Source organism: Erythrolamprus reginae, chromosome 10, assembly GCF_031021105.1.
Source record: "Erythrolamprus reginae isolate rEryReg1 chromosome 10, rEryReg1.hap1, whole genome shotgun sequence".
NCBI classification, from domain to species: domain Eukaryota; kingdom Metazoa; phylum Chordata; class Lepidosauria; order Squamata; family Dipsadidae; genus Erythrolamprus; species Erythrolamprus reginae.
In genome coordinates, this window is record NC_091959.1 from 45307015 (window position 1) to 45319712 (window position 12698).

Below are 12698 nucleotides of genomic sequence, written 5' to 3' on the forward strand. Positions count from 1 at the left end.
GGACCCCTTCAATTTGATCAATATCTTTTTTTAGGTGAGGTCTTCAGAACTGAACACAGCATTATTCCAAATGTGGTCTCATCGGCACTCTATACAGCGGGATCCCAATCTCCCTCTTCCTGCTTGTTGTACCTGTAGCTAGAAGTCTAATTAATATTATTATTATTATTATTATTATTATTATTATTATTATTATTATTATTATTATGTCAATACTGGCTGTGTTGTATTGACATAATAATAATAATAATAATAATAATAATAATAATAATAATAATAATAATAATAATAATAATAATAAACAACAACAACAACAACAACAACAACAACAACAATAATAATAATAATAATAATAATAATAATAATAATAATAATAATAATAATAATAACTCTTGTCATTCTGTTAACAATTCTTCCAGGGCAGAAGATACACCCAGAAGCAGATTCGCGGCCCGTCCAGCAAAAAGTCACCCAAGATGACCGGGAGCATGTCCAAGATCAGCGGGCTGTCGTCGCCGCATAGCAAAACCACATTGGCCAGCACCAGTTCTTTGACCCCTGGCTCCGACGAAGTGGCCCAGCCTACCTCGGAGAGCACCAAGGAGGTGGAAGAGATGGAGTCCAGCTACAGCAAGCAGACCAAAGAGGAAGAAGAACACCTGACCCCCTGTGAGCCCCCAGACCAACCGAAGGGACCACTCAAAGTCCCTGGAGATTCTCCGTTATCCAGGTTGTATTTTTTTCAAGAGGCAACTGGACTTTCTGGGGTTTTTTCTTTTGTTTTATTTCTGGAAAGATTGTCCAGTTGTCTCTTGAAAAAAGCACCTTTAATTTATTAAATTTATAATGTGCCCAACTCCTTTTGGTCACTGGGCGGCGTACAACAATAATACAATATTTAAAAAAAACAAAGTATAAGATGCACCTTCTTCCCCCCTAAAATAGACTGAAACTTTGGGTGTTTCTTATACCCTGAATGTAGTTTTTTGAAGCTTTTTTTTCCAGCCCTAATGAGGCGCTAACAAATTTCCCTGTTTGCAGGATTTTTTCATTGCTGCTCCTAAAAAGTTTTTTTCCAGCCTTTAGTCTTTGCAGGCTTGTCTTCATTGCTACTCCCATTGATTATTTTTTTGAGCCCTAACCAGGGAAAAAAATAATGTGCTGTAGGTGACTAGACTAAGGATGCTAGCCAGGTGAATACAGTGTTCCCTCGATTTTTGCGGGTTCGAACTTCACAGAAAGTCTATACCACGGTTTTTCAAAAATATTAATTAAAAAATACTTTGCGGGGTTTTTCCCTATACCACGGTTTTTCCCACCCGATGACGTCATATGTCATTGGCAAACTTTCGTCTGCCTTTAATAAATATTTTTTTAAATAAACTTTAATAAATAAACATGGTAATAATCTGAATGGTTGCTAAGGGAATGGAAAATTGCAATTTAGGGGCTTAAAGTGTTAAGGGAAGGCCTGTGATACTGTTCATAGCCAAAAATAGTGTATTCACTTGCGCATCTCTACTTCGCGGAAATTCAACTTTCGCGGGTGGTCTTGGAACGCATCCCCCGCGAAAAGCGAGGGAACACTGTACCTGGTAGATTTTTTCCTCTCTTTTCCTCCCCCAAACCTAAGGTGTGTCTTGTACTCCGAAAAATACGGTATTTCCTGGGGAAAATATTTTGACCCTGTCCTTTAATGAATGAAAACCCAGCTCCTCTCTAAAGTTTGCAAAACAGCCTTGCCTTGTCCCTGTGAGTGATTTTAATGTTCTTCGCGACACAATTCCTCTAAAAGAGATTTGGTGAAATGGTTTCTCTCCCCGTCTTTAATTTGTACTTCCATCGATTTACCTCCTTATGTTAAATTAGGGTGAGATTCCTTCCTTTTTCGTGAGGGCTATTGTTTTATTCTTGGGTTTTTCAGGAACCTTGATTAGTTCTTGGTTGATTTAATTTCTGCTCAACGTGGATGTGTTTTAACCGTACTTATGGATTTTGGGGTCAACCGCTTCGTAAATATCTCTTAGAGTTCTATTGATTCGGGTTGTTTACAAGTAGAATATGTACACATACATAAACACACTTCGGGTGTTTAAGGTTGCTGACTTCTAAACTAGGAAGACTTCAGAAGTTCATTTCAGCCCTATGATTCTATGATACATCCAAAGGGAGGGAAGGGAGGAAGGAAGGAAGGAAGGAAGGAAGGAATAACAACAACAGAGTTGGAAGGGGCCTTGGAGGTCTTCTAGTCCAACCCACTACTTAGGCAGGAAACCCTACACTACTTCAGACAGATGGTTATCCAACATCTGCTTAAAAACTTCCAGTGTTGGAGCATTCACAACTTCTGGAGGCAAGCTGTTCCACTGATTAATTGTTCTGACTATCAGGAAATTTCTCCTTAGTTCTAAGTTGCTCCTCTCTGTGATTAGTTTCCACCCATTGCTTCTTGTCCTACCCTCAGGTGCTTTGGAGAATAGGTTGACTCCCTCTTCTCTGTGGCAACCCCTTAGATATTGGAAGACTGCTATCATATCTCCCCTGGTCCTTCTTTTCATCAAACTAGCCATGCCCAGTTCCTGCAACCGATCGTCATATGTTTTAGCCTCCAGTCCCCTAATCCTCTTTGTCGCTCTTCTCTGCACTTTTTCTAGAGTCTCAACATCCTTTTTGCATCGTGGCGACCAAAACTGAATGCAGTATTCCAAGTGTGGCCTTACCAAGGCCTTATAAAGTGGTATCAACACTTCACGCAATCTTGATTCTATCCCTCTCTTGATGCAGCCTAGAACTGTGTTGGCTTTTTTGGCAGCTGCTGCACACGGCTGGCTCCTATTTAGATGGTTGTCCACTAAGTCTCCAAGATCCCTCTTGCAGTTGCTACTGTTGAGCAATGTTCCACATAAATTGTACCTGTGCGTTTTGTTTTTCTTGCCTAAATGTAGAACCTGACTTTTTTCACCACTGAATTTCATTTTGTTAGATAGCGCCCAATGTTCAAGTTTCTCAAGATCCTTCTCCATCTTGAGCTTATCTTATTCCTACCAGCTTACAATTCAAAGTGTTGGTCATCACCTATAAAGCCCTTCATGGCACCGGACCAGGGTATCTACGAGACCGCCTTCTGCCGCACGAATCCCAGCGACCGCTTAGGTCCCACAGAGTGGGCCTTCTCCGGGTCCCGTCAACAAAACAATGTCGTTTGGCGGGGCCCAGGGGAAAAGCCTTCTCTGTGGTGGCCCCGGCCCTCTGGAACCAACTCCCCCCAGAGATTAGAACTGCCCCCACCCTCCTTGCCTTTCATAAGCTCCTTAAAACCCACCTCTGCCGTCAGGCATGGGGGAACTGAGATATTCTTTCCCCCTAGGTCTTTACAATTCATGCATGGTATGTTTGTATGTATGGATGTTTGGTTTTACAATAAGGGTTTTTTAGTTGTTTTAGTATTGGATTTACGTGCTGTTTTTTTGTTACTGTTGTTAGCCGCCCTGAGTCTGCGGAGAGGGGCGGCATACAAATCCAATCAATCAATAAATAAATAAATAAATAAATCTGCAAATTTGATAAGTTCCCTATCCCCTCGTCCAAGTCATTGATGAAGATGTTGAAGATGTTGTTATGGATGGAGGCTGTTTTCTACACGTTCTAAAATACCCACCCAAGACGTTTTATGACATTTCAGCAATTAATATGAGTTGGAAAGTAAGTCACTTCGAGATTATATAGTTGCCAAATGAGATTATTTATGCATCCGGACCTGGTGTGTTTTGTCCACCTTTGGGCCTGTCTGTTACTTTTCACATCTTGGCCATCCAAGGTTTTTCTCTGCAAACTCTCCAAAGAGGCGAGAGTTTCCTGGAATTTAATTCTACTTCATTCCCCCCAAACCTCTTTCTGTCTTCCACAGACCTCCAGACCTTACTTCGGATGATACACGAAGACGTGGCTAAGAATTTTAGCAAGGAGAATCTGTTTTGGAGTACAAAACCACAGTAGTAAGTTGGAAAGTTGGCTTTTTTTAGGGGGTGGGCAGGCGGGGAGAGCCCTCCCGTCTCTAATTTAAAAAGGGGGCAGGGTGTGTATTCCAGTGCAAGGGTTCACGTGGGCCCAGACTGGAGGTGGACATTCCATGGGGCAATGGCATGATGAGGCTTCTTAACCCTCCTGGCCTTCAGAGGCCAGTCAAAGACTTAGAAAAACCCTCATCCCCCCAGAGTGGGTCAAATGGTGGCACAGCTGGTCTTTCTGAAATGAATGATGACAAATGATTTAGCTTTACTAGATACTGTAAGCGGTCAAAGCAATGGAAACTGCAGCTTAAGGTTTCCAAAGGTAAAATAATGCACTTGGGGGAAAGGAATCCTCAATCTGAGTATTGTATTGGCAGTTCTGTATTGGCAAAAACTTCAGAAGAGAAGGATTTAGAGGTCTTCATTTCTGACAGTCTCCAAATGGGTAACAGTGCGGTCAGCTGGCAGGGAAAGCAAGTAGAATGCTTGGCTGCATAGCTAGAGGTATAACAAGCAGGAAGAGGGAGACAGTGATCCCGCTGTATAGAGCGCTAGTGAGACCCCATTTGGAATAATACTTTGTCCAGTTCTGGAGAACCTCACCTACACAACGATATTGATCAAATTGAACGGGTCCGAAGACAGGCTACAAAAAGGGTGGAAGGTCTTAAGCATAAAACTTATCAGGAAAGTTCAAGTTCTTCTCCCTCTCTTTTTTTTTTTTTAGTCTTGAAAGGTTTGAGAGCGAAGTATCGTTTGGACAACGAGGCAAGAGGTAAGCAACGATCATCCTCCCACCCATGGATTGCGTGCAAAACCCCGAAGGTCTCTTCTTTGGTCCCCGGCTTATGACCATTCATTTAGTGGCCATTCAAAGTTAAGACGACACTGATTATCTTTTTCCTGGTAGTCTTGGAGTCTGGGGAAAGTAAAAACAGTCTTCCCCCACCCACCTGGAAGTCCTCCGGAGGCCGGGAACGACCTCTTTCCCAACTTCCAGTGGGCCCAGTGGGCCCATTTTTCCCCTCCGCAGGCTCCAAAGTCTTTCTTGCCCCCTAGTTCAGTGATGGAGAAATTATGGCACGGGTGCCACAGGTGGCACGCAGAGCCGTATCTGCTGGCACACGAGCCGTTGCCCTAGCTCATGTGCATGTGTGTGCCGGCCAGCTGATTTTTGGCTCGTACAGAGGCTCTGGGAGGGCGTTTTTGGCTTCCAGGGGGATGGGGGAGGGCATTTTTACCTTCCCCCAGTTCCAGGGAAGCCTTTGGAGCCTGTGCAGGGCGAAACACGAGCCGACTGGGCCCACCAGAAGTTGGGAAACAGGCCGTTTCCAGCCTCCAGGAGGCCTCCAGTAGGAGGGGGAAGTTGCTTTCCCCCTCCCCAGGCATCGAATTATGGGTGTGGGCCCTCGCGCAGGTGCGATAACGTGTGCCCACACTCTTTCGGCACCCCAGGGGAAAAAGGTTCACCATCACTGTCCTAGGGGCTGAAAACGCCTTCTCAGAACCTCCGTGCAAACCAAAAATCAGCCAGCCAATATTATAAAACATGGAACGATTTTGATGAATGGTTAAAAAAAATAAAAAAATAAAAATGAGATATTAATATGAAATAGATATACATATATATACATATTTCTTTTAAAAAAGGAATTAATTTACATAAACGTTAAATTTTCTGAGACAAATTATGAATAATTTGATATATAAGAAATGCATTATTATACCTATGATGGATTCTACGCGGTCCAAAGCATCACAAAACCATAAATTAAGTGAATAACCAAAACCAATTTTCTTACATTATCGCTCGTATCAGCCGTCGAATTGACTTACTCTAAGATGTGTTTGATGGATATGTACAAAATAATTAATAATTAGATAATTTGGGGGGTTTGTTTGTCTGTGTTTTTTTTTCTATGTTCTCTTTTTAAATTTAAATAATTCAATAAAAACTATTAAAAAAACAAAATCAGCCGGCCAGCAAGCCCATGCATTCTGGAGCTGAGTTGGGCAACGGCTCGCGTGCCGGCAGATATAACCATCACGGGGTTCAAAGGTTTCTCCATGCTGGCTGGGGAATTCTGGGAGTTGAAGTCCCCCCTCCCCCAAGTCTTAAAGCAGCCAAGTGTTGGTAATGACCTTTAAAGCCCTACATGGCATTGGGCCAGAATACATCCGAAACCGCCTTCTACCGCACGAATCCCAGCAGCCGATAAGGTCCCACAGAGTTGACCTTCTCCAGGTCCCGTTGACCAAACAATGTCGTTTGGCGGGCCCCAGGGGAAGAGCCTTCTCTGTGGCGGGCCCAGCCCTCTGGAATCAACTCCCCCCCGAGATTAGAACGGCCCCCACCCTCCTTGTCTTTCGCAAATTACTCAAGACCCACCTTTGTCGCCAGGCATGGGGGAGTTAAGATATTCCTTCCCCTAAGCCATTACAAGTTGTGTATGGTATGTTTGGTTTTTATAATAAGGGTTTTTAGTTGTTTTATTAAATTAGATTGTTACATGTTGTTTTTTTATCATTGTTGTTAGCCGCCGCGAGTCTGCGGAGAGGGGCGGCATACAAATCCAATAAATAAATAAATCCCTGTCCTAGGATAATAGAGGGCTGGAGGGCGAGGGGCCTGAAGGATAATCTGGTCCTTTTTTTTCCAGCTCGGCAAGCTCTTCGAAGGACGATAAAACCAGCACAGGAATTCATAAAGAAGGAAGCTCAGTGGAGCCCAAGAGAAAGAGGTGAGGAAGGGCTCGGAAGTAGGGAAGGCCGGTCCGTATAAATCCTTCTCCGCTCTGCTGGTTCCGTTGCGTGTTCCAGAGTTGGCGAAGGTATCATTACAGATGTCGAAAAAGGCCAAGGTCCCTGACAGACCCTGTTGATTCCCCCTCCGTGGTCTCTGTCCCCTTGTAGTTCGCTGGCCGTGACTGTCCGAGAAGACAAAACCACGACCGCCACGTTTATGGAAGACGACAAAACCACCGAGATTTGCGGTCCTCAAAGGTAGGAAGGTGGTGGTGGTTAGAGTGCAGTACTTGCCGGCTAATTCTGCCCGCTGTCAGTTCGATCCTGACTGGCTCAAAGTTGACTCGGTTTTCCACCCTTCTGAGGTGGGTCAAGTGAGGACCCGGATTGTTGGGGGCGAGAGGCTGATTCTGTAAACCATTTAGGAAGAGCTGCAAAGTACTAAGAAGTGGTATATAAGTCTAAGTGCTATTGCAATTCTATTGTATTCTATTCTTTTCTTCTTTATTCTATTCATTCTTGTTCTCTTCTGTTCTAATTCTATTCTACTGTACTCAACCCTACCTATCTCTCTACTTCTATTCTATTCTACTCTACTCTGCTTCAATTCTACTTTGTTGCTTTTTCTATTCTATTCTGTTCTATTCATTCTTGTTCAGTTTGGTTCATTCTTGGTCCATTCTGTTCTAATTCTATTCTACTGTACCAACCCTACCTATTCTCTCTACTCCTATCCTATCCTATCCTATTTCATTTCTATTCTACTCTACCCCTATTCTACTCTACTATATTTACTCTATTGCTATTCTACTCTATTGCTTTTGCTATTCTATTCTATTCCACTCTACTCCTATTCTACTCTACTTCCATTCTACTTTACTCTACTCTGTTGCTATTCTACTCTATTCCTTTTGCTATTCTATTCATTCTTGTTCGGTTTGGTTCATTCTTGTTCTGTTCTGTTGTAATTCTATTCTATTGTACCCGGCCCTACTTATTCTCTCTACTCCTATTCCATTCTATTCCATTCCATTCCTATTCTATTGTCTCCTATCATTACTTTTTATCATTACTTATCTAATGTTTTATTTGAACAAATTACCATCCTGTAACTGTTTGACAAATACATAAATATAAATAAATAAATAAAATATTCTACTCTACTTCCATTCCCCTTTACTCTATTGCTATTCTACTCTATTGCTTTTGCTATTTATTCTATTCTATTCCATTTCTATTCTATTCTATTCTACTCTACTTCCATTCTACTTCACTCTATTGCTATTCTATTCTATTCCATTCTACTCTACTCCTATTCTACTCTACTCTACTTCCATTCTACTTTACTCTATGGCTATTCTATTCTATTCCATTTCTATTCCATTCTACTCTACTCCCATTCTACTTTACTCTATGGCTATTCTATTCTATTCCATTTCTATTCCATTCTACTCTACTCCTATTCTACTCTACTTCCGTTCTACTTTACTCTATGGCTATTCTATTCTATTCCATTTCTATTCCATTCTACTCTACTTCCATTCTACTTTACTTTATTGCTATTCTATTCTATCCCATTCTACTCTACTCCTATTCTACTCTACTTCCATTCTACTTTACTCTATGGCTATTCTATTCTATTCCATTTCTATTCCATTCTACTCTACTCCTATTCTACTCTACTCTACTTCCATTCTACTTTACTCTATGGCTATTCTATTCTATTCCATTTCTATTCCATTCTACTCTACTCCTATTCTACTCTACTTCCATTCTACTTTACTCTATGGCTATTCTATTCTATTCTACCCTACCCTACCCTATTCTCTTTCCTTCTTTCCCTATTCCTATTCCTGTTGTGTTTCTGTTTTGTTTTGTTCTATTCTTATTCTATTTTATTCATTTCTATTTCTAATTTTTTCTGTTTCTTTCTTTCCCTTTTATTGTGTCTTTCTTCCCCCCTTCAGCTCTTTCATTAAAAGGAAGCTGCAAATGTGCCATGAGATGAGAGAACAGTTTTTTGACGTGGCCCAAGAAAACGCCTTCCGGCTGCACGATCAGCTTGACATCCTGGAGAGGTCAGTGGAGCCCTCCCGCATCGCTTTCAGGTTGCAAGCCACCGACGTGGTTCGCAAGTCCAGGCCGAGCACAAATTAGAACAAAACAAACCCCACCCCGATAACCGATGCTATAAACAAGCCGCGAGTAAAGAAAAAGAAGCAAAACGCAGACGTATTGCAGAAACATCCCGAAAAGAAATTCAAATGTATTCAGAAATATTGTACGAGATATAGGAAGGCCATACAAGCACAATTGAGCCCGAAAATTTGTGTTGTTAAGTACCTTAGTTTTACTCTACAGGTAGGGAAAGGTCAGTGTCAGTCCAAAGCCATCATTGGTGGAACTTGGGGAAAAGGAATCCTCCATCTGAGTCTTGTATTGGCAGTTCTCTGTTAGCAAGAACTTCAGAAGAGAAGGGTTTAGGGGTCGTGATTTCTGACAGTCTCAAAATGGGTGCAGTCGGGGTAGGGAAAGCAAGTAGAATGTGCAATAGGGTTGATATTCCTGGAGGCGTCTGTAATATGGCAAATGATTTAGCTTTACTAGATAAGTGGTCAAAGCAATGGAAACTGCAGTTGAATGTTTCCAAATGTAAAATAATGCACTTGGGCAAAAGGAATCCTCACTCTGAGTATTGTACAGTAGACCCTTGCTATACCGCGCTTCACCTACTGCGGCTTCACTTCATCGCGGGTTTTCAAGAAATATTAATGAGAAAAATCATTCGCGGATCTTCGCTGGTTTCTGAGGAAGTCGATCGGCAGATTTAAACAGCCCGCGGAACTCGATCGGCAGGTTTTTCAAAAAATATATATATAAAATTGTAAATACTGTATTTAAATACTGTATCTAAAATAAATACTGTGTGGGAAGGGTTTATAAATACTTAAAACAATGAAAACTTACCAAACAATTACAATATAAATACTTAAATAAGTACTATCAGTCGATAAATTCCCCATCGCGGATTTCACCTATCGCGGCCGGGTCTGGAACGTAACACCAGCGATAGGTGAGGTCTTACTGTATTGGCAGTTCTGTGTTAGCAAGAACTTCAGAATAGAAGGATTGAGGGGTCGTGATTTCTGACAGTCTCCAAATGGGTGAACAGTGCGGTCAGGCAGTAGGGAAAGCAAGTAGAATGTGTAATAGGGTTGATATTCCTGGAGGCGTCTGTAATATGGCAAATGATTTAGCTTTACTAGATAAGTGGTCAAAGCAATGGAAACTGCAGTTTAATGTTTCCAAATGTAAAATAATGCACTTGGGGAAAAGGAATCCTCACTCCAAGTATTGTATTGGCAGTTCTGTGTTAGCAAGAACTTCAGAAGAGAAGGATTGAGGGTTGTGATTTTTGACAGTCTCCAAATGGGTGAACAGTGCGGTCGGGCGGTAGGGAAAGCAAGTAGAATGCTTGGCTGCATAGCTACAGGTATCACAAGCAGGAAGAGGGAGATGGTGATCCCGCAGTAGAGTGCTGGGGAGACCCCATTTGGAAGACTGTGTTCAGTTCTGGAGACCTCACCTAAAAAAAGATATGGATCAAATTGAATGGGTCCAAAGAGGGGCTACAAAAATGATGGAAGGTTTTAAGCATCAAACTTATCAGGAAAGACTGAATGAACTCAATGTGTGTAGTGTGGGGGACAGAAGGGAATCCCAGATTCTCAAGGTGCCTAGACTCTCAAGGTCACCCTTTGTTTGGCACCTGTCGGGAAGTTGATGGGAGTAACGGACACATTGGCAAGGAGGAGACTGGTCAACGTGATGGACTTGTGAATGTGGGAACAAGGGAGTGAACTTTAAACTGGGTGGAGAAACCCTGGTAGCCTTCGATTTGGTTGTCTCCCAGATAATGGCAACATGACTTTGCTAATAAATTTTTGAGGAACACTATGCCCCAGACTCTGATTTAGTTTCGGATGCTATTTGCAGCTGCCAATCATATCCCACAGTCGGCCTTCTCCAGGTCCCCTTGACCAGACAATGTCATCTGGCGGGGCCTAGGGGAAGAGCCTTCTCTGTGGTAGCCCGGCCCTCTGGAATCAGCTCCCTCCAGAGATTCGAACTGCCCCCACCCTCCTCGCCTTCTGCAAGATCCTTAAGACCCATCTATGTCATCAGGCATGGGGTAATTAGTACATGCCCCTCTTTCTGACTATTAAAAGTTATGTGTGCTTATGATTGTGTAATATCGATTGTTTTTTAAGATAATGAGTTTTAGTCATAGTTTTAATTATTAGATTTGCACCTATATTGTTTTTATTGTTGTTGTGAGATGCCCCAAGTCTCCAGAGGCTAATAAATATTATTATTATTATTATTATTATTATTATTATTATTATTATTATTATTATTATTATGTCAATACAACACAGCAAATGAGATCACTATGCTGGATTTCGTACTTCATCACCAGTCGGGCGCTTCCCAAGCATCTAGGACTGCGTGATGTAGCGGCGAATTATGTTTGCCGATCCCAGTAAAGCGGCCTTTTGCAATTGACAGATGGAGATTTTGTCAATTCCGATGGTTTTCGAATGTCCGCTGAGATCCTTTGGCCCTGCGCCCAGCGTGCCAAGTACCCCTGGGACCACTTTCATGGGCTTATGCCAGAGTCGTTGTAGCTCGATTTTTAGATCTTCGTATTTCACTAATTTCTCTAGCTGCTTCTCAATTCTGCTGTCTCCTGGGATTGCGATGTCGATGATCCATACTTTCTTTTTCTCCACGATCACAATGTATTATTATTATTAATTTTAATATTATTTGGAACCCTGGACAGCGAAACTGGAAAGGCCAGTTCACACTGAATTTATAGGCCACCTGTAGATGCTGGAAGTGTTAAGAGACTTCTTTGGATGCTTATGTTTGCTTAAAACATGCCTTACTCATTTGACAGGAGACGAGAAGAAAAGAACATTCAGAAATACCTGTGCCTAAACTATCTGACCCGTTTCCGGAAAGATCTTGAGCGAATGAAACAGTCCGTGGTGGGCAAGGAGCCCGAACAGGATGCAGAATCGGAAAACTGGTGAGAAAGCGTTGAGGGAATTATTTGTTTAGCAGAGTGATGGCGTTTGGGGGGGGAAAACTGTGCTTGTGTCTAGTTGTCTTGGTGTGCAGTGCTTTGTATTGATGTTTTGTGGGTAGGAGTTGAAACAATTTATGTCCAGGATGTGAAGGGTTAGTAAATATTTTCACTGCCCTCTTTTTGACTCGTGCAATCTACAGGTGAAAGGTAGGTTGGCAGCCATTGTCTTTTTCTGCCGTTCTGATTCTCCTCTGAAGTCTGTGTCGGTCTTGTTGGGTTGCAGCACCAAACCAGACAGTGATAGAGGTGCAGATGACAGACTCAGTGATTCCTCTGTAGAACTGGATCAGAAGCTCTTTGGGCAGTTTGAGCTTCCTGAGCTGGCGCAGAAAGAACATTCTTTATTGTGCTTTCTTGATTATGTTTTTGATGTTAGGTGACCATTTTAGGTCTTGAGATAGGATAGAACCTAGAAATTGAAGGTCTCTACTGTTGATACTGTGTTGTCTAGTATTGTATTGTATTGTTGGGTTGCAGAACCGAACCAGACAGTTATAGAGGTGCAGATGACAGACTCAATGATTCCTCTGTAGAACTGTATCAGCAACTCCTTGGGTAGTTTGAGCTTCCCGAGTTGGCGCAGAAAGAACATTCTGTGTTGTGCTTTTATGACGGCATTTTTTATGTGAGGTGTCCACTGTAGATCTTGTGATACGGTTGAACCTAGAAATTTGAAGGTCTCTACTGTTGATACTGTGTTGTCTAGTATTGTAAGAGGTCCAAATATGAGCTGGTTTCTCCTAAAGTCTACCATCATTTCCACGGTTTTGAGTGTGTTCGATTCCAGG

General features: G+C 42.2%; 1 protein-coding gene across 1 annotated transcript in view; it reads left to right on the forward strand.

Moving 5' to 3' along the window:
• The window catches only part of CCDC60 (coiled-coil domain containing 60), a 39651-nt gene that overhangs the window by 25092 nt on the left and 1861 nt on the right, over positions 1-12698 (forward strand). Inside the window, exons 8-14 of the mRNA XM_070763110.1 lie at positions 420-669; positions 3908-3995; positions 4738-4785; positions 6671-6751; positions 6924-7013; positions 8723-8833; positions 11719-11850. Of these exons, the coding sequence (XP_070619211.1) occupies positions 420-669; positions 3908-3995; positions 4738-4785; positions 6671-6751; positions 6924-7013; positions 8723-8833; positions 11719-11850 (800 nt within the window). The remainder of the gene's footprint in view (positions 1-419; positions 670-3907; positions 3996-4737; positions 4786-6670; positions 6752-6923; positions 7014-8722; positions 8834-11718; positions 11851-12698) is intronic.